The following is a 20,663-nucleotide window of genomic DNA, read 5'->3' as shown; positions in this document are numbered from 1 at the left end:
GGTTGGGACTTGCGAATAACGAATACGAATAATGCCGATTAGCGAATATTCGTATTCGGAGCAGCCCTAGTGCAAACCAAAGAGCGTACACATTTACTATCTTACTATGAGGGTACAGTTGTCTTTTCAACATCCCTGTAGGTCCTGTGGTATATTTTGGTGGAGGCGGTAAGGAAGACCTTCCTTAATAGATCGACACAAAACCCACCTGGACTAACACCATCGTACCATTTGTCTGGACTTGGTACCTCCTTCAAGGAAACTTTGGTTAGTAAAAATAGACTAAACCTTGAAATTCTTCGACGATCTCTACTGTATATTTACATCTCAATGCTTTCCAACAACCACACAAACCATATCAAAGAAATAAAAAAAATGCAAGCCTGAATTCTATTAGCAGCTTAGAAGTACAAGTATTAATTTGCAAGTACAAGCAAATGCCCCAGCTCACCAAATATTTATCTCGGCCGTTAATCCAAGGGTACCCAAAGTTCTTCAATTCAATGAGACAGAGCTGCATACAATTGCAAGACAAGTCTTTATAGTTTAATTTACTTGAAAAATTTGACAATCATGTTGGTAGAATAAGACCCGCATAGCCCACTGATGCAATGTCGGTTATGCCAAATTTCATTCATTGCCGGGTGTTCGGGATTGGTTCTGGCCACACATGTGAAAGTAAGACTTCTGTGCCTTTCTCATCGTATTCTTACCTACGGACCGAGAAATTCCAAGAGTCTCTTCGTATGGACGTCTGTATTGAGCCATAAGTGCTTCCTTATTCGTAATGAACCGACTAAGTGCGCGCTGCATGCGCGGATTTGATTCGCATTGTTGTATAGCCCAACCAAAGACCCGAAGGGCCTCCATTGCTTCCTCGTCATTCTCTTCAGCCGGCTCAGAATGTTCAGTAGGCAGAAGCTGGAGCGACTCCAACTCCTCAGCATACGTTAGAGATGGAGGATTCATCCTCAACAGAGTCATTCTGGTCAATAGCGGCACTGATAACAGCGTCACTACCTGTCAGGACCCTAGTTTTTTTTTGGTTGAAAAGCCAGTTTATTTTACAAGCTATTACAGACATGTACCGGCGAAAAACAAGGGAACTAAAGGAAAACGAACCGGATAAATATACAAAAGAGGAAAACGAAACAGACAACGAAGAAAGGAAGGAGAAAACGCTAAAAGGAAACCAAAGGCGACAACACCAGCTGCCTGCCAGGGCCCGTAGGCAAGGACACCCAAACCAGCCAGCCCGCCAGCCGAGAGGACCATCACGTCCGGAGCGAGGACGGACAAGTAAAGAAAGAGATGGGGGAAACCGACCCGGGGAGACAAACCGGGCAAGCTAGCAGTGGTGGCGGTCACTATACTATGCGCAGTGGGCCATAATCAATTCTAAGATTGATTATCGTGGTCTTTTGGCCAAGTTGGTACCGCCCCAGCGCGAGGCCCTAAGATTCGTAGGAACCCACCCACTAGATCCTTACATAGCCAGTAAGCTGGACATCGCTGAAATTAATTAGGGGCAAACGTTCCTGAAACAATTCCGGCCGGGCGGCCATTTTTCCTTGTCCGCGTGGTAGACTTCGTCGGGTTTGAGGACAGTTGTACAATCAATGGCAAGTGCACACCTTCGCCATACCTGAACGAAGTCTTTGTAGGCGCTTGGCACCTCGCGCCCCGCTTTGACCCTTAACCGCAAGTGAACACGCGAAGGAACAAGATCAATAAACAGTACGTAACAAAGGACGTCAAGTCGCGGCTTAATAAACGGAAAACATAATCCTTTTTAAGGATTCGCCAGTGACTTTCCAATCGCATCGCGGTACGCGAAGTTGGGATTATGGCATCCGACCCACGTCGCCCACTGTAATAGATGAAGCACAGGAGGGATTTTTCGGTAGGACGGGCGAGTGACTGGCTTCAATTACATTGAAGCAATCTCCCACCGCGACCGCGATCCAACTTGGGCGTATTCAGGTCGGTACCAATTAATCCAGAAACATCGGAAGATCTTCGGCTGGCCTATAGAACGACAGTAGTCAAGCATTTCATGGATAGAAGATGCATGAATTTCTTCATACGTTTCGTACACAAGAGCTCGTGGATGCTCTGCACCGTCGTTGACGACCTTTGGCCGTAGCGGGTGCCTCAAAATATGGCACAATCATAGCGCGAAGTTTCGCCGCTTGCTCTCGAGTGCATAATTTTTTGCCCGACTCATTCGACAAGATCCATTCTGACTCATCGGACAAGAAATGCAAGTATTCTGGCAAAGCGCCTTTCCAGATGGAATTCTTAGCATTTTCAACTGAGTGAGCCCCAGTATTTTTCTTTCTACCAGTGATATGCTGATCTATAGCTCGCAGGCTATGCCACAGACACAGATGATGCTTGTACGCGGGGTTGTTTCTCTTGAAAGCAAGATGTCAGGAACCGCTCCTGAGGTTTCGTACCTTCGTTCCTGTCTCGGCGCTTGGCGCCCCACCGAGGCCCCACGGAGGCTCCACCTAGGCTCCACCGACTCGAGGCCGACACGTCGTCCGCGGATACGAAAAGTTTTGCTTATTTGTTTTGTAATTATTTAGTGCTTACTGGTTGTAGAGGCTCGGACCGGGCCGAGGGAGGAGTAATAAGAAACGCTCGTTCCCCGTCCGAGTCCTCATTGATAATACTCTAAAATATATCGTTACAAGCCATCCAGCCCCACGTAACATATAGTGCAACCCCCACCAACCCTTACACAAGACTAGCGGCGGTCACCTCTATTTCGCGTAATTAGAATCATAGCATTTTCAGCGAAAGATTAATCTAGGCACCTGCAAAGTCTTTATCTGTGTGTACAACATTGGGCTTTAATCCGGCATCTCGCAGAGCAGTAAACCATGCTATCAATCTCGATCCTCTCTTGCCCTCCTCCCGAATACCACGGGTATCCAGCAGAAGGTAGGACAGAGGCAAAGAAACAAAGTCGTACTCAGTGAGAACACAATAAAGCTCATATCCATGCTTGTTTGTGTTGAATGTAGAGTCGACAAAATATCGCTCATTTTCAGCCGATCATAATTGACTGTATCACTGAAGCAGGGTGTCACGAACGCTAGTGAAACGCCCGGTTCTTGGAGTCCTTCAACTAGCTGATAGCCGTCTTGTTCTCCAATGAGAAGCTGGGCGGATAAGAAGTCATTTATCGGATCTCTTTCCCATTGTATTCTAATAGATGAGAGCCACACGTTGTAGACTTGTTGCCTAGTTATTACCATCCTGTACCAACCCAACTGCCGAGGGCAAGAGTCTGGTAGTCTGGTCGCGTCAAAATGTCCACGGGAAGTCACCCGTTATAAAGAAGCCTGGCGTCATAGTGGGTCACCCCATACACTGAAGTCAACTACACTTACACCATCTACATTTGAGGCGCGCGTTGATACACTACATCAAGTCTCGCTTATTAATATACACTACCCTACACAGACAAAACATATGTAGTTGATGTAGTTGATTGGATCTCTGGATGAATAGGGGTGGACACGAATACAATTTTCTCTATTCGCATTCGCATTCGCAATTCGCAGAATAAATTTTTGTTCGCAGCGAATAAAATGTCAGCTGCGAATGCGAATGCGAATAATAATATTCGCATATTCGCAGGGCTTCAAAAACCCAAACCCTGACGAACACGGCCCCTGGTTCTATAGCATCAAACTAACATGTATTTTAATCAAAACCTCACCACCTGTATAGCGAAGTGAGAGCTAGAGACTATCTGGCGATTCCCGCGTCGGAAGTGGCAGTCGAGAGACCGTTCAATAGCGGCAGGGATATGCTGGGCCTTCGTAGATACTCACAAAGTAGGACACTATGAGGAAGCTTGTTTTGTTAAGGGAAATGTACTCCGGCGACGAATGAGGAAGTGCGGGTTTGGTTATTTGTAGCGTTATGCGCTGGGCCATTTGTGGCGGGTGTGTGCCGGTGTGCCAGTAATATGTGCGAATATTGCGAATAATTGCGAATAATTGTTTTCTATTCGCATTCGCATTCGTAAGCATGCAAGATCCAATTATTCGCATGCGAATTGCGAATATTCGTACGAATGCGAACATATTCGTCATTCGTGTCCACCCCTATGGATGAAAGCATGAACTTTGCATAATAATGGTTAATACGGACACGTCACATCTATATGAAAACAGTATATTTTATGACGGTCATGTTACCGGCGCCATGTCTGTAGCGTCGGCTGCGTCGGCCGTTTATAGCCCTCAGGACCGAAGACGACATCTAAGGAATTCAGCATTGTGGAAAATAATTGGGATCCAAACGCACCCTTAGATGGTAGTGCATTTACGCACCCTGCAAATACATATTTTCGGCAGAGCAGATTTTGCATTATTATGTTATTCCAACACGTGAGCAAACTTGTTCCTTCATAGTCGAAGAATCTGGCTTCGATATGTAACCGTAAGAATCTTTTAGACTTCGACAAAGTCGATCCTTGCGGGTCGCGGTGGTTTAGGGTCGACTTATATTTTGTCAAAGGTTGAACCGACCGCTGCACCTACCGCTGAGGGATTCGACTGAGCGTACCAATTCGCCACCAATTCGGACTAGCTCGGACGAACTCGCACATCTCTTCCGAGATGTCTTCCGAGCCGTCCGAGTTCGTCCTGTGCGCTCATTTCCTTCTGTCAACGTGTATTGCTTCATATTCTGCTTTACAGACTCGATTAGATTAGATCGGGGAACACAAATAGATTCTGCTGCAGACACGGAACTCGCCGCGGTTGGGGTGAATCGATTGAATTGATGCCGAAATATCGACAAGATGTCAGCCAGCAATAGCCACCAACCCAAACGAATTCGCCTTGGAACACGCAGCTGCGCAGAATGTCGCAGACGCAAAGTGCGCTGCATATTCTCTCCTCAGAGCTCAATCTGCGAAGAATGCTTTGCCCACAACATGCCATGCAGAGCTCAGCAACCGCGGACGTCGTCTTCTACTTCCTCCAACAATGCCGGTAGTCCAGCGGAAAGTCTAGAGGGAATGCAACATAGATTGCAAGAACTGGAAAATGTGGTCCGTCAGTTGCGGGGTCCAGACAAAGAGCAGGTCGAGCTTTTGACTGGTGTCGAGATGGGTCCGCATAATGCGATCGGAATATTGCGTCCAGGACCACCACGGCATGATCCCGTACCCGGGTCTGCCAGAGCGACTATGGACACGCCACCATCTGCCATTTATGACACGCCGTCGAGTACCGAGGAGAATCTGGAACAGGCTCCTCTTGTGGATCTTTTCAATCGAACACTAGATGTTCAATCAGACGATAGCACCGGGGACAACCATATCCGTCGGATAAAGCAACTACCAACCAACGAGTACCTAGCAGCACTGAAAGCCCTCTTACCGCGGATTGATGATTTGCTGTTAATACTCGAGTCTACCACGAACTACTGGTTCATATGGCCCACAAAACCTCCAGGCCACGACGAAGGAAATCGTAGCCAATTCTATGGCGGCGCTGCGGTGGTCAAAGACTTTATTCTCAATTCATTCGAATCACGACAGCCGCTCAAAATTGTGAAGGGCATTCTGTGGCTCGCGCTATGTTTGCAGCAGGTGGCTGCGGACGCTATACAGCACCGAAAGAGCTTTCTACCTGCACCTCCGCAAACTCTTTTCGACGTTTATATTGAGGCGGCAGAAGCCGTTCTTGCAGGCGTCGGAGAGTCGGTAGCAAGTTTTGATCACTTAGAATGTCTGCTTCTCTACACGAAACTCTGTTCTAACATGGGCAAGCCTCAGCGAGCGTGGTTCACCGTACGGAGGGCGGTCAACTGTGCTCTACTCTTGGGCATACACCGGTCGTACCAGTGCCGTGATCCCGTTCAGCAGTCACTATGGTCACAAGCCTGGCAGATGGATCGACAACTTTCCTCGATCCTTGGAGTTCCTTACTCCGTTTCTCATCCGCAGCCCAGTATCGATCCGGATCCGCCAGTTGTAGTCAGAATTATGTACCACGTCAATCGTATTGCCGGGCATATCAGTGACCGCAACCAGGGTCTTCTGAATACTCCCATTGAAGACATTGAGACAGAGATCCAGACTTGCGCGACTCTATTCCCCGAGGAGTGGTGGCCGGTCATGCCGGTTGAGAAGGATATGTCTTTCGACGCCCTATATGCTCGACAAGTGTGCAAGATGTACTTCTTTCAGCTACGGAAAACACTACGTCTCCCAAACATGCTAAAGGCTTTTGACGACCTGAGGTTCGAAGCGAGTCGTGAAATAGCTGTCGAGGCCTGTAGGAACATGGTGTCTGCGTACGAAGTACTCCGAAACAGCAGCAAATCAGCGTTAGTAATATGTGATCTGATGGATTTTATTACCTTTAATGCAGCGCTCGTCATAACTATACATCTTCTTGCACCGCCAGGCTCACGCAACACTAGGAGGGATGAGGACGACTGGCAGATCATCACACATCTAACTCAAACCTTCCGCCAATTACGGGGCGCCATCGAATGCAGTGTCGCGCAACAAGCCGCGACTCTTTTAGAGTATCTCTACACGGCTCATCATGGTATCGATGTCGGACCGGCAGAATACACAGCTGTGATTCCGTGGTTCGGCAAGATCAAGGTTCGATCTGTGCCCAGACGACGAGAGACGACGACGACATCATCTTTATCACAGACATCGTCGCCGACTATGGCGCCTGACCGGATTAACGGTAGTTCGTGCAGTACGATTGAAGTTGGGATTAATGGGGCAACACCTGGTTCTGGTTCGGCTTGTTGGTCTGGTTCCTGGGGTAGTCAGTTTGCAGATGATGAGCTCGGAATTGATTGGACGTCATTGGATGATATTGGATGTGACTATGACTGGATGCAGATGTTTTACGGTGCTGGTTATGAGAATTAGGATTAAAATCCTCCTATATTTGTATATATACTATATTCGTACATATGGATAGCCGGTCCATTTTACGAGATAACGTGATCGGCAAGCGAGTGGATCGTCCCAGCGAGCGGATCGGTCGAAATTCCATACAAAGTAGCGATTTTTAAATGTTGCTGATGATTCAGAGATCCAATCAACTACATCAACTACATATGTTTGTCTGTGTAGAGTAAGGGTATATTAATAAGCGAGACTTGAATGTAGTGTGCCAACGGGCGCCTCAAATGTAGATGGCGTAAGTGTAGTTGACTTCAGTGTATGGGGTGACCCACTATGACTGTCACCGTCCCCTCAGAAGTAGCCCCCCTAAGATGCTCTGCCAATTTTGAAGTCTTCTTGAGCAAAAATACCGTACTACCATGTGAGCAGCCTCTCTGCCGTTTTCCCCCGACCATTTAAATTATATCTTCAGCAGCCAGTTCCTGCGCCTTACCAATAAGCCATGATAGCTCCTGTCTTCTGAACTTGTCATCATTGAGGTGCATGCTCTCAAGCTGTCTTTTCTTCTCCATGATTGAAAGGAACAAAGGATTATGTCATTGGTAATAACAGCACGAAGCCATGACCTCAACACTTGACACATGCCTTTACTTTGAGTTACACTGCAACCCTGGTTCCTCGAGCCACAGAGTGGTCAGGCATATGTCTATATTATGATTCGATTTTGCAGGGTTATGCGCTTTAAATAGGAATTCTCTGGATTTAGGAGATGCTTCTGGGACGATACGGTAGTGTTATTAAGAGAAGGAAGAATCGATCTAAAACAAAAAATTGTTGGCATCCAGTGAACAATATGGATTATGGTTATTATCTAGTGCATGGAAAGAGTTGAAGACAGTTACATCTAAACAAAAATAGGCATAGCCTCCATATTACAGCATCGTTAAGATACATTTGATATTCAGCATCTTTCAAAGTTCACAACCTCAATTCTTCAAACTGTTGATCCATTCCAGCACCGTCGCTGGCTCGACTCTCTTCGTGTAATCCGGATCGATGAAAGTATTCCTCACCACTCCGTTCTTATCAACCAAGATAGTCGCTGGTACAGGTACGGTGAATGAATCATCCCCATTGCGCTCCGCCAGACGGTTACCGAACTGCTCGAAAACCGATCTCAAGGAATCTGGCTGCTGAAAGAGAATCCCAAGCTGCTTGGCATATTTGTTCCCCACGTCCGAAAGAACGGGAAACTCGAGATCATGTTTCTCAGCAGTGCTCAGTGACTGATTGGGCAGCTCAGGGCTAATTGCCACGAAAGTGACGCCCTTGGCTTTGATCTCGTCCAAGATCTTTTGAAACCCGACAAGAGCGATGTTGCAGAAGGGACACCATTCGCCACGATAGAAAGCGATCAGCAGTGGTCCGTTAGAGAGGAGCTCTGTGCTACTGCGTTCGGTGCCGACGGCGTCGCTGAGACGGAATTCGGGGAGAGCGTCGCCGACTTGGATGGCAGCATCGGGATCGAATGATTCTATGAAGTCGCTCCTCGCCTTGTTGATAATTGCCTTCACGGGCTCAGGGCCATTCTTGTCGAAGTTCTCAAGAATGGCAGAAAGTTGAGCTTGTTGGGCCATTGTTGATGTTGGTATCGATATTGTTAGGCCTTAACTATTTGAACTTGTTTGAAGGAAGATATCGGAAGTCTGTTTTGATCGATCCGAATTCTTAAATGCTTATTGAATTGTTGCATGTTAAATTCATTCCACTACATCTTTCGTCCTATTTATATGTCTACTTTTTGCCATCGGAGATGTGAATATGAGCAATCAGCTTATTAATGGCTGAGGCCGTCCAAACTCGTACCAATTCGCACCAATTCGGACTAGCTCGGACGAACTCGGACGAACTCGGACGGCAACTCGCACATCTCTTCCGAGCCGTCCGAGTTCGCCCGGTGCGCTCCTTACTAACGACCAGAACGCTGGCACAGCATTCATCGACACAACCCAGAGACAGCCAGTTCGCCTCTCTGACTGTCGTCCTTGCGATGGGCGATGCCGTCTCTTCTCGCCACGCGACTAATTATGTACGCGCTAAATAGCGTTGCGTGATGCCTGCGAAGACAATCATGGGATTAGGGTTAGTGCTTGACGACTGGGTGCGGTTTTCAAGGAAGCCGTCCGGCAACACTGTCAAGTGTCAAACTGGTTCGTCGGCTTAGCGATTGAAGATTGATCGTCCAGAGGCATACGATCTACACGTGTTCTGTTTGACTAACCTTACGTGTTGCTTCTTGTATCTTGGCCAGTACGAAGCCAGGCCAGGATCCTTGTTTGCTCTTTGGTCGCGTTACATAAGTATATATTCTTCTATATTTCTAACCAGTGTGTAAAGTAGTGTGGTATTACCATATCTGACTTCATTTTGTCAAATCAATACGTATATCATACGAATTTGAGCAAACCCTTTAACCCGTATCATATGAGACTGATATGATATGATATCATATAGTTATGGTAATATATATGATCATATAAATCACGTGGTCAATTTATTCAATTTACGGTCCGAACGGTCACGTACATGTTCCAGTTGCGTCGGACTGAAATAAGCTCCCCTTTTTCTTCGTTAGTGTAAGACGTGTAAGAATATCTTAGTCCAACTGGTCTTTGGGCCTTGAATACGTTTACAATATTTTTATTCTAGCGAACACCAAGCACAAAATAAAGGCAAAGGCATAAAGCCTAAAAACCAGAAGAAAACAAAAAAAAACAAGCAAACGAACACCTCAATGCTACTCATCAGCTGTTATCATCTGGAGCCATATCATATCATATCATACGGGTTCGTCCAAACTCGTATCATATCATATGAAACCCGTATGATATGTTATCATATATGGTAATATGTATTACCATATGGCTCATACTACTTCACACGCTGAATAGACCACCCAGTAATAGAGGCATCTACTTGCGGCGAATTCACACAATGCTCGGACATCATCGGCATAATCTGTGAAATCCACTAGTTGCTACGCAAAATTTTCAGTACAAGATCTCTAACAGACTCGACAAGCCTCATGTGATTTGTGAGAAGCCTCCCCAGTCATTTTTGACGACATTTAAGACTCTGAAGGCAAGTCGCGCCAGAGTTTTTCATCTGACTGTTTTGTCAACCAGCCATGGCATCAAGTATTGCGTTCCGTGGACGTGAATGAAATGGTCGGTCGACAACTACCAGTCTCGAAGACTGCAAGATCGTCAATATTTTGCAATATATTACTTCATAGGCGCGAAGTATGTGCAAATAACACCATACCATCAGTAATGTACACAGAATGAAGTCGAAAGCGACCGACACTGCCGAAATGGCAGCGCAAAGATACTGCGATTTAAGTGACTCATAACACAAACGCTCACACCAAAAGATAACACCACGCACTGCCGAAATGGCCGACTAAAGCGTCTACGACTCACACAGTAACTGCAGATGCCCAAAAACGGTCGAGAGCCTCGCCAATCCTGGCGCCCCATATTTCTTCCATGAGCACCTCCCTGTCAAAAAAATCTACAGGAATGATCCGAATCGCCAAACTTCTGACGGAGACCTTCGGGACGAAATCTCCGATACGGAGGGCCCCTATTGCCCTTGGAACTGACGCGCTGACGTCCAATCCATCGCGTACGAGATACCACATATAGTTAATATGACATATTATCAATGACTGCCATCAGCAGATATTTGCTTACCTCACGGGAGCTTTCAAGACCATCAGGTTCACTGGAACCACGCCTGACAAGTTCTACAAAAACTTCTTGTAGCTGGTCATACCAAATGTGGCCACCAAACACCAACGGGTCAAACTGGTACTTGGAGGTGCTCATAAACGCCTTCTTCATCCTTTCACAAAAGCCTCTCTGCTCAGCAACCGTAAGACGCAGTGCTGGAGTAGGGCTAGTAAATTCATTCTTCTCTCTAAAAGAAACCAGAAAAACAGTCTTGCACCGAATACCCGTCAACAACTTCCGCGCCTTTTCCCACAAGTACGGGTACTCCAACGACACCCCGCCGACAAACACAATTCTCGGCACCAACGGATCCGTTCTACTAAAAATCGATGCATCAGTTCGCATGTCCATATTAGGCTCCAATGAATGAATCGTAGGATTGCCTAGCCGGTGCAAGGAACCAACGACCTCATCAGGCAATCCTTCACTTGTCAGGATTACTCTCGCGCGAGTTAAAGCAACTAAGCAAGGTCAGCGAGAGATTCGCATGCGAATGCGCATACACGACCTCTAGGATTAATTATCGTGAGAATTCCCTCGTTGTAGTCGTAATCCAGGTGGCAGCTATATTGCATCAGACTCGCTCGCACAACAAATATTTTCGCGAGCTGCGGTAACACGTACGGATAATAGAAGTCTTTCTCGAGGAACTCTTTATGCAACTTTTTGTAGGAGGCGTAAGTAACGTTAATTTGTAGCTCTCTGTTCGATTCACATCTGAGGATGAACTCTCGGGCGCGTTGAAGACGATGTTTTTCTGCTTCTTGCATCACAGTCATTGAAGCCCTTGATCATGATAGACTAATTTAGTGCAGAATTAATACGCAAGTGGTCACGGACAACCAATTGACGGCTACATTTTATGATCAGCGAAGTGACGGAGAACGAGATCAAGGAGTCACGTGGCCGCCCACATTGTCGAAAATGTGTCGAAGGGCAAGAGTGACTGATATGTGCTGATCTCCAGAGGCTGCGAGCCCGAAACCCTTTACATATTTCGGCGCTGCGGCTGCAGGCTTTTCGGGCCGAATTAATACTTCACGTCAGATGTATCACGACACTTGGCCATTCCTTACTAGTGGACCAGCCTGATCATTCATGTTAAAGAATATGACTTACTATTTACGCGAGAGACAGAAAGTCCCCACTGGACGCAACTACCTGCGTCAGGGTGCCACGTCGACAGGACGTGCTACACAGATCCCAGCCGATGAAACTCGCATGCGTCGAGCACGTGAGTTTATCCTCTCCATGGAAGAAGGGAAGCTACAAGTCGAGCTCAGTCCGGACGAATTTGCAAGCCTAAGAGTCGAGTTCTCGAATGACGCACGTGATACAGTGTATATCATCAGGTATAATATCGAGAAATCCTTGATTGACGTTTAGTAGAGATTGCTACTCTATTATGACAGAGAAAACCGAATCTTGAGAATCTCTGACCCCGAGAGTGCTCTGCATGAGCACGCGGCCAGGGCCTTCATAGATATGGTTGTGAAAAAGGCGCATGCGATGTTAAAAGACTTCGAGTTTGATTCGACATTCATTAGCCAATTGAAGGCAGTCCACACTCCAAGTATCACTTCAGATACTTTAGACAGTACTTTTAAACCAGATAATGGCGTCAAGTATGGGGTACATTCTAGATCCCTGAGTTGATCCTGGAAGTTGGCGTCTCCCAATCATATAAGAGTTTACTGCAAAAAGCGGAGACTTGGTTGCGTGACTTTGGATGCCAGATTGTTATCCTCATCGTGGTCAAGGAGTGGCGGCGATACAAGCCCCCTGCTCGGCCGTACAAGTTCATTGAGAAGCATATGCGACAGCAACGGTACATGCGGCGATACTTCCGCAATTCGAGGGATAATAGGCAGCTTCTTGGTCCGTTTATTTACAATAGCCACACTTGGTTTGACAGAGTCGCAGACCAGTTTATTGAAGAAGTACGGCTTGATACGAATGACAAATTACAGACATCTCGTGTTGTAAGTTCAATTGCTATCGGAAATCTTGGAGCTATGTGCGATCCTACATATGTGCTATAGCAGCTGATTAAAGATGGCGTGGATGTCAGTCAGACGGAGCCTAGAAACGCCTGGCACATTTGTCTTAGCGACCTCATACCGGATGTAGTTCTATCGAGTAGAGCAACAAGGGGTTTACCAGTCGACTTCTTTGACTGGGACACTTTTCTGGCAGCGCTACGCGAGGGGGCAATCGAGTTTGCTGTAGAACGCTTTGTTGGATGGGTTCGTCAAAGTCATTGACTGCTTGCTGTTTTCGGTGGTATAGACTGTTTTTGTCTTCGGCGTTGTTGATGGTTATGGCTCGTACCGACCGTCGAAACTCAGATATGCTTAACCTCTCAAATGCATTATTCGGGATATTTCTGTTGCCTCGTTCCTGTTGAGTTACGTTTATTTCCCGGTACTGTAAGTAGCTGTTGATTACAATAAGGATGAAAGAACATTAAGGATAGATTACCAGGGATGACTACAGTTGAGTGGCTCTATCTCCTGCTGACCTGACCCAATAATAAAAATCTATATCTTTTGATACGAAATATTGTCTGTGCCTTGCGGTAGCCTTCTCATTAGTTGCTCCCTGATGGTGGTCTCTGTGCTCGCAACAATCCTTGTGCGTTTTCCTAGTAAGCTTTTGGGCACATCTCATGTCCATTTATCCCATGTCGAACATTGTCTCCATTTGCATGACGTGCTTCCGATTCGGATCTTCCCTGAACTAGCTGGATTTGGATCCAGTTGTCGAACGTAATCTATTGAGACGATATAAATTGGTTATGCTTTCCCTTTAATAAAGATCGTACGGTAGACAACAAATGAGCAAAATCTGAGGTGTTTCCGGATGGCTCCTCCTGGATGGCCAACAGCCGTAAGGTGAACAATTGGTGAGCGTGATGGTTTCTGACTGCGAGAACACTGCAGGTTCGATTCCTCGGGGAGACTAGGGCTAAACTCCTGGATATTGGCGGCCCTCCACTCACTAGTAGCCGCCACAAGTAGGTCAAATCTTCGACATCTTTAGTGACGTGAGAGTCGGCATGGCTTCCACGATGTAACGGGGCAAGACTCGAGAGCACGGACTCGAGGAGTGACTGACTGGACTAGAATGCAGACTTAAATAAACAAATACAAGACTTCGTGCTTGACCTGACAGCGAGGACAAACCCCTCCTTTTATGCTTTGTCAGGCGTCTACTAACTTATGTACACGTAGAACACACGCAAAAGCACGCAAACCCCAAGACAACAAACGGGCAACGCAAGCAAGATACCAAAAAAACCAAGACAACGACGTACGAGCAAGAGACCAACAAAGAACACACCACCCGACGAGGGGCACCAACCAACAACCCACCCCCCAACACGATCGCCCTCGCCGCTTCCCCGCACGCCGCACGCCGCACGCCGCACGCCGCACACCGCACACCGCACACCGCAAGCGCGGCACTGTCCATTCCAACCCACGGAAATGCCACAAAAATATTCTAATCTTACAAATAATTGAACGAATCGCTTTCAATACGTCTGTTTACACCATTAGACCTCGTCGTCCATTAGCTCCGCTACTTCATCATCTGCGGCGTCCACTATCTCCGCAACCTCTGTCTCCGACAACTCGTCGTCATCACTATCGACGCTGCCAAAGTTAAGATCGTCATTGAACGAATCTTCTAGCCCGCTTCTCCGAGCACCGTCCACGTCGTCTTCCATCCCCAAGTCCATGTCAACTTCGGCAGCTACGTTTTCCCACGGATCGGAACTGCGAGGTGATCGCAGCTCTTGAAGGTACTCACTAGCACGGCAGGGTAGCGCGTCAGTACCCTGTGGTACAGATATAATCCCTATTGTGGGTCTGTTAGCATCCGGATGAAATAAGAGCATCACCGGGACTTACGATCGCGGCTTGACACTGCATTATCAAAAACCTGATATTCATAGAAGAAACGTCGGACGAAGATAGCCGACGATTGTCCCCTATGAGTCATTCCCTTGTTCAAAACGAATGTCTATCTAATGTTAGCAATATTCGACGAGCCATCCTCCGCATACTGGCCTTAAAAGCGGATGTCCATTGCACAAGCCACGGCATATGTTAGAGCCCAACGTTTAACACCAGGGGTATCCAATGGATGCATTTGAGTAACCACGCAATCCCTTTGGCAGGTTCACCAGTGGCGAACCAGTTTCGAAAGCGGATTATGTGACCGTGTCTGCACACGGCCCCTAAAATACCACGCTCATCGAAGGCACGGCGGTCGGTAGTTTCCTTCGTGACGTTGAAGTGACGTGCACACGAATTCGAAGGTTTGCCCAATGCATAACCTAACGCCTCCTCGGTGCAGTTGAAGAGACGGATCGATCCAGGAGCATCTTCTTCGCCATCGGAGGCACGAGTTCTCCGCTTCAGCTGGAATATCAGCGAGCACCCCAGCAACGCATTTCGCAAGTTGCTCCATACCGACCTGTTCGGTCAGTAGCTGTCTGAGCTCAATCCACGGCTCGCCGGCAGCAATCTGATTAGTTATGGCATCAAACATCACTTCCGCACACTGCCAAACCGGGATCGTGCGGGTGCAGTATCCGCGCGTCTCGGATAGAAATTCTCGGGTCCTTGCAGTCGGGTCAGCATCCTAACACTAACCTACAATCATCAACTGATAGGTTCCCAGCGGCTCATGCTCCGATATGTCAGGCGGGAAGCAATAAAGTTTGGGCGATCGTCGAAACCTGTATACCCGTTATGATTCTAATCGTGCGAACGGGAACAAATAAACCTGTCATACACTGTTCATTCCTCACAACGTCGTGAAAAGCTTCGAGCACGTGGGCCAGAATCCACGGCACCGCCAACCAAATACCGAGGTAGGCGACCCGGGACCTGCTGATCGCAAGGGTCTCGGGTGCGGACATACGCTTCAAAATCGTTCTTCACAAGGCCCCAACACTCCCTTGACCAGACTTCGTCAAAGATGACGAACGCTTGGTACGCAAGCGGTATATCTCCGGGCACGGGATTCCCACTCCCGCACGGTCCAGAAAGTCTCGACTCACAAAATTACCCAGCGATTATAAGCATCGCGAAAAGGTTGGGCCAACTTCGGGAGCTCATTCACAAGATATTCTCTCTCAGGCGCACCCCGAAGCCTTTCGCGAAGCTCTCAGCCGACGTCACCCCAGATACAACCTGGGCATGATAGGCCGCGAGCATTCGTATCGAGAAAGCAACGCCAGGACAGTGACAAGTATGTGACCAATACCCACGTCGGATGAGATGGAGAATCGTAGGTGAAGTCTTTGTTCTTGAATGGTCTCGTACTTCATCTCTACAAGAGTGCATGAGTACATAATATTCTGTGTCAGTGAGCGGATGATATATTTACCATCGAAGTCAAGGAGGAGGATGCCATTGCTGCCAACTGGTGGAATTTGTAATTGTACTTTTTATACTCGTCCTTGATTTTGCAGTGATATTTCTGTCGACTGGCTTGGCGGGCTTCGCTGTTGGTCTTCTCAGTGATAAGTGTGCACTACCTCCACGGGGTGTGGTTTGTCGCTATTCTAATTAAGCAGTTGTCTCATAGTCTGTGGGATGCGTATTATTATTAGTGTTATTCTATTAAAGAAAACTTGTCAGAGCTACCTTGAGTGGTGGTGGCGGTGAGTCTGCTCGTGCGTCAATCCAACCGTCGTCGTCGGCACCAAAATTGGGCAGTTCACTCGCTGCTTCGTGCTGCCCTATTTCGTCCTTTCTTCATATACTTTACGTCGCTTACGTCGAGCTGAATCTAATCTTTTCCTAAGCTTCGCGACCGCTTGCGCCTGATCTCGTATGGCCTTCTTGGTCCGCTTCACCATTACGCCGTCGAAGTAAGGGTCAGGCATGACGCGGGGATTTTTTTGAACGAACGCGGAACGTGGAGCATCTCATACAAAGATTAATATGGGATATCAATGTGTCAATAAAGTAAGCGATAAAATGGGATAATATAAGGTAGGGCTGCTCCGAATACGAATATTCGCAGTAATCGGCATTATTCGTATTCGTATTCGCAAGTCCGAACCGCTGCCAATAATATTCGCAATTTTATTCGCAAATCCTGAGCAGTGCGAATAATATTCGTAATTTATTCGGCGAATATTCCCATCTAATGCTGAGGGGATGCCCCTATGTAAGGAGAAATAGCGAGCTGCGCACTTTTCTTGCTCTGTGACCTAGTGAGAGGTTGTTTTCTACCAGGTACATATTACAGTGCGTCTGGTTTGCATCTTTCGTTTTGCAGTTTATGCCTCCGCCTTTCACTTGCTTGTTGTTTTGTGCCTTAATGCATTTGCTTCTTCTTGTGTTGGAACCGTAATAAACTATGAGCACTTTAAGGTTTCAGGGGTTGCGAATAAATATGGGAATAACGAATATTCGGCGAATAATATTCGCAATTTTATTCGATGCGCGGACATCCTGCGAATAATATTCGTTATTCGTTATTCGTTATTCGCAACGCAAAATGGTGCGAATAATCCTAATTATTCGCCGAATAATATTCGCAAATGCGAATATTCGGAGCAACCCTAATATAAGGCGAAATTATCAGGCTTCTGGCCTTCTGCTTAAATAATTCCGACCTAGTGTGGCCCCGGCGCGCGTCTACCGGATGAAATCTCAACGCGAGTTTGACGCGTCGAAACGCGTTTTGTTTGACTCAATTGGGCTTAGAGGTGGATACGATTACGGTACCGTCAACATTTTATATTAATCGTAAAGCTAATCCAAAAATGAGACCTTAATCGTAGAGTAACCGTATAGTCTACCGCAAAATCGTATCGTAATCGTATCGTCGTATAGTATTCATATTCCTATTTAGGTATAGCGTGAAAAAATTTACCCTGACAACGCGTGGAACGCAGAACCCTAACGAGCTATCTGGATCTGTCAGTTATCCTTTGCCGCTCGCTGCCAACTTAGAAAATATGGATCCTCCGACTCGACCCCGACGAAAGCAAGCGGTTGATTATTTATCATTGAAGGATGGTTACGATTTACGAAGGAGATGAGCCGATGGAGGATATCGTGCATGACAAGCCCCAGTCGAGCATTGTGGGACACGAGGATTCTATCAGCCAGATTACCTCTCAGTCATTCCCTACGGGATTAACTGCGATTCCAGCCTCTGAAGTGGCTGTTGAAAGATTATTTAGTGACGGAAGAGATTTGCTTGGGTTAAGACGGCATTCGATGGAGTCTGGAACCATGAGAAGCTTACTTTACTCGCAGATCACTATTCAAGAGGAGCTGAATGGTAATTTTGTGCTATTTATTTCTATTTATTTGTTTGTCCTCTATGTGTGCATTTCGAGCAGATAATGAAAGTCGCCTGCCTAACTATAGGATTTTTTGCGAGTAACCAAGATCAGCGCTCGTATAGTTAATCGTAAAATTTTACATGGACTCGTATAGTAATCGTATTGGACTTTACGAATACGAATAACGATTAATCGCGAATCGTATCCACCTCTAATTGGGCTGCCAGTTCCAGGCTTGAAACCAGGATATATCAAATATCACAAATTATTGTACAACTGCTAATAAATTTGTCAACAAATGATTCATGAGTTGATAACAAGTGAGCGTTAGAGCGTATGTATACATAAGACAGGTCGTTTAGTACATAATTTAACAAGTTCATGCTCTTGCTTGTATCATTAACCGTAGTGAACCAGTTCTACGATGCTGCTGGCTGGAAATGATTCGGCTGGACGTAAGGGACCTGTGGTGTCCTGAAGATGACACTGAGTTTGGGCTTTGTGTCGTTGTTAATTGCTGGCTTAGGGCCGGGCTCGCGGGTGGATCTCACAGCCGATTTTGTGTGAGAGAAGTGCGACGTGAGAAGCCGCGCATGCACCAACTCTACTCTGTGGGAGTGCCGCAAACATACATGGCTAGGTGACAGAGCGGCGGTGAACATTCACTTCGAGTTTTGATACCGAGGTGTACTTTATACTAGTCCCAAAGAGGAATGGTCAGTCTACTCGCCATGAATCTCCAAATTATAAAAAATGTTGACTCGAAATGGCAGTCATCTTTGAAATCAATAACCGACATTTTGCTCCCCGCCTTACCCAAACTTGACCTCTTCGCCTACCAAGCACAGAGCCAGCCACCTCCATCGTTATTTCGTTAGTGTGTGCTTCAATATGAGTGTCTACTATGGTGAGGACACATCTAGGTCGCGAGTAAGTCCTCTAATTACAGCAGCGATCGCCATGGCACGTGCCCGAAGTCCTGCATCTGATGAGGTGACTGCACAAGCTGCCAAGGGGAAATATAAAGGAAAGACCCGGACCCGGACACGAGAAACTGCGGCTCATTGATTTGAATTACAAAATCCCGTGTCCTCGAAAATGGCTTGGGTTGATGACGAAGAAGCTTCATATCAGCGCGCACTGAATTTTCTTGAAGACAACGAACCTGAAAGGAGACTTGATATACGCCCTGTCATACCAGTCGTTCAGAGCCCTTGAAGCGCAGGCACACGCCCTCTACGGCGACGCAAAGTATATTGCCAATGACAAATAAAGCTATTGCGGTTGATCTGACGAACCTTATAGATATCCGCGTGTGGATTACTCTGGCGCCGACTCCAGAGTCACCATTTATACGATTCCAACAGGTCTGCATGGTGCATCAGCGGCCTCATTACAAACGGCTATCAGTGATAGCGTTCGAGATGCACTTCTTCGGCACAACAAGCAAGAGCTACTCAGACGCATTATTCCGATTGGAGAGTCTACAATTAGCTCCCTCGATGATCTAGGGGAGGGGTCTACGAAGACTCCAGATGGGGGATTCTGGTATAATAACTCCAGTACCGGCCGCCAAGAATTGACTCTCATCATTGAGACCGGTGTCTCAGAAACGTACCAACAGCTGAGAGCAGACGTCGACGTCTGGTTGAACCGAATCCACTGCCGTACTGTTGTTTTCTTATGGTTCAAGGAGAGTCCAAGTTTCAGAAATCCCACAGATGCCGATGCGTATTCGGTCAACGACCGTCCAGCGTTCGATCATGCAATGCAGCAGGTGCAGCGTGACCACTCACTTGGGCCATATCGGTACGGAGATCATGATTGGTGCGGGACAGTGGCTGAGGCGTTCATCGAAGTCTTCAACAGTGATTCAGATAACGAAGAGCCTCTGAGATATGTGAGTAACAAGGCTATGCCATCGAGCATATTGCAGTACTTAATTAATTCAATAGCTTATAGCGCAGAACGGACTGATGGTAATGCAGGACCACAGTCTTGATACCGGCCTCATTCTTGGCGACCTGTTTACGCCAGATGACGAGGTTGGCGCTGCGCAAGCAGAACCTATTTGTCTTGATATGGCGTTCTTGCAGGGTGCCATTGAATCGGCAGCCCGTGCCACCGCGACAACACGATTCAATCACTTTCTCATTACGAAGTGAAGTTGCATTTGAATGGCGTTGTAGGCCTGTCTTGTGATGTTGGATTTGGCTGCTCGTCTTTGTTGGTGGCATGTGTTAGTTGTGATTTTTGGTTTGTCTTGCTTTGGGCTCCTGTGTTTCATATTGGAGCAGTTCTGTCTTGTCCTGTCGAGCTGTCAGCCGTTCTGCGTTGCAGCATTAGCTAATCGGCCAGTCCTGCCATCTGCATCACTTATTGACCATATGTCATTGTCTGTTGAGATAACTATATTTTAGGCTGATTTTCCGGGCGTGGAGTGGATAAGGCAGGGTTAGGGTGCAATACATCACTCGTTTTATAGTGCTTGCACTAGTGCCGCAACTGTACCTGGTAACATGTGAAATCATAATGGCGTTACCACATTTGCGTTTATCAATCTGAAATCAAAATAACATGTTACAACAAAACGTCCACTAATAGCGTTAACGCAAGGGAATTCTGCCCGGTCCTTAACGATATC

The 20,663-nt window shown here is 46.9% G+C and overlaps 9 protein-coding genes across 9 annotated transcripts; 4 read left to right on the top strand and 5 right to left on the bottom strand.

Moving 5' to 3' along the window:
* Positions 1-630: 630 nt before the first annotated feature.
* POJ06DRAFT_282757 (uncharacterized protein) lies at positions 631-3,266 on the bottom strand (the record flags this gene model as incomplete). The annotated part of the gene is given in 9 exon segments (XM_056190054.1): positions 631-930; positions 950-1,348; positions 1,589-1,788; positions 1,812-1,870; positions 1,935-2,134; positions 2,169-2,415; positions 2,747-2,768; positions 2,823-3,048; positions 3,075-3,266. 9 exon segments carry the CDS (start codon positions 3,264-3,266, stop codon positions 631-633), a joined length of 1,845 nt encoding a protein of 614 aa, XP_056042330.1.
* Positions 3,267-4,606: 1,340 nt separating this feature from the next.
* POJ06DRAFT_258244 (uncharacterized protein) lies at positions 4,607-7,075 on the top strand. Its single transcript, XM_056188247.1, has one exon. The coding sequence runs from the start codon at positions 4,826-4,828 to the stop codon at positions 6,926-6,928; it is 2,103 nt and encodes a 700-aa protein (XP_056042329.1). The 5' UTR covers positions 4,607-4,825; the 3' UTR covers positions 6,929-7,075.
* A 411-nt stretch (positions 7,076-7,486) lies between these two features.
* Positions 7,487-8,811, bottom strand: POJ06DRAFT_258242 (thioredoxin-like protein). The gene has a single exon (XM_056188246.1). The coding sequence runs from the start codon at positions 8,542-8,544 to the stop codon at positions 7,894-7,896; it is 651 nt and encodes a 216-aa protein (XP_056042328.1). The 5' UTR covers positions 8,545-8,811; the 3' UTR covers positions 7,487-7,893.
* Positions 8,812-10,265: 1,454 nt separating this feature from the next.
* On the bottom strand, positions 10,266-11,410 carry POJ06DRAFT_277273 (uncharacterized protein). Its single transcript, XM_056189707.1, has 3 exons — positions 11,326-11,410; positions 10,663-11,265; positions 10,266-10,604 (listed from the first exon to the last, which is right to left on the bottom strand). The coding sequence occupies exons 2-3, from the start codon at positions 11,050-11,052 to the stop codon at positions 10,386-10,388; spliced, it is 609 nt and encodes a 202-aa protein (XP_056042327.1). The 5' UTR covers positions 11,053-11,265; positions 11,326-11,410; the 3' UTR covers positions 10,266-10,385.
* A 401-nt stretch (positions 11,411-11,811) lies between these two features.
* Positions 11,812-13,059, top strand: POJ06DRAFT_239733 (uncharacterized protein; the record flags this gene model as incomplete). The annotated part of the gene is made up of 5 exons (XM_056186053.1): positions 11,812-12,053; positions 12,114-12,321; positions 12,345-12,683; positions 12,744-12,947; positions 12,991-13,059. The coding sequence occupies 5 exons, from the start codon at positions 11,812-11,814 to the stop codon at positions 13,057-13,059; spliced, it is 1,062 nt and encodes a 353-aa protein (XP_056042326.1).
* Positions 13,060-13,846: 787 nt separating this feature from the next.
* Positions 13,847-14,176, bottom strand: POJ06DRAFT_258239 (uncharacterized protein; the record flags this gene model as incomplete). Its single annotated transcript, XM_056188245.1, has 2 exons — positions 13,847-14,124; positions 14,153-14,176. Coding segments are annotated over 2 exons (228 nt in total), but the record flags the coding sequence as incomplete, so codon positions are not given.
* Positions 14,177-14,257: 81 nt separating this feature from the next.
* Positions 14,258-15,258, bottom strand: POJ06DRAFT_302744 (uncharacterized protein; the record flags this gene model as incomplete). The annotated part of the gene is made up of 4 exons (XM_056190775.1): positions 14,258-14,562; positions 14,616-14,727; positions 14,835-15,128; positions 15,184-15,258. 4 exons carry the CDS (start codon positions 15,256-15,258, stop codon positions 14,258-14,260), a joined length of 786 nt encoding a protein of 261 aa, XP_056042324.1.
* A 2,373-nt stretch (positions 15,259-17,631) lies between these two features.
* Positions 17,632-18,080, top strand: POJ06DRAFT_302743 (uncharacterized protein; the record flags this gene model as incomplete). Its single annotated transcript, XM_056190774.1, has 1 exon — positions 17,632-18,080. Exon 1 carries the CDS (start codon positions 17,745-17,747, stop codon positions 18,078-18,080), a length of 336 nt encoding a protein of 111 aa, XP_056042323.1. The 5' UTR covers positions 17,632-17,744.
* A 1,037-nt stretch (positions 18,081-19,117) lies between these two features.
* POJ06DRAFT_292528 (uncharacterized protein) lies at positions 19,118-20,630 on the top strand (the record flags this gene model as incomplete). The annotated part of the gene is made up of 4 exons (XM_056190399.1): positions 19,118-19,222; positions 19,245-19,270; positions 19,325-19,919; positions 19,975-20,630. The coding sequence occupies 4 exons, from the start codon at positions 19,118-19,120 to the stop codon at positions 20,182-20,184; spliced, it is 936 nt and encodes a 311-aa protein (XP_056042322.1). The 3' UTR covers positions 20,185-20,630.
* Between the last annotated feature and the right edge of the window lie 33 nt (positions 20,631-20,663).

This window comes from Lipomyces tetrasporus, assembly GCF_029532465.1.
Source record: "Lipomyces tetrasporus strain NRRL Y-64009 chromosome Unknown POJ06scaffold_8, whole genome shotgun sequence".
Lineage (NCBI taxonomy): Eukaryota > Fungi > Ascomycota > Lipomycetes > Lipomycetales > Lipomycetaceae > Lipomyces > Lipomyces tetrasporus.
The sequence above is the reverse complement of the archived record's forward strand: the minus strand, read 5'-3'. Positions and strand labels throughout refer to the sequence as shown.

Coding starts and splice junctions, on each gene's coding strand:
- POJ06DRAFT_258242 (XM_056188246.1), bottom strand. CDS start 8,544: ATGGCCCAACAAGCTCAACTTTCTGCCATTCTTGAGAACTTCGACAAG.
- POJ06DRAFT_258244 (XM_056188247.1), top strand. CDS start 4,826: ATGTCAGCCAGCAATAGCCACCAACCCAAACGAATTCGCCTTGGAACA.
- POJ06DRAFT_277273 (XM_056189707.1), bottom strand. CDS start 11,052: ATGGACATGCGAACTGATGCATCGATTTTTAGTAGAACGGATCCGTTG. Junction 10,605..10,662: donor GTCTTGAAAGCTCCCGTGAG/GTAAGCAAATAT, acceptor AACTATATGTGG/TATCTCGTACGCGATGGATT.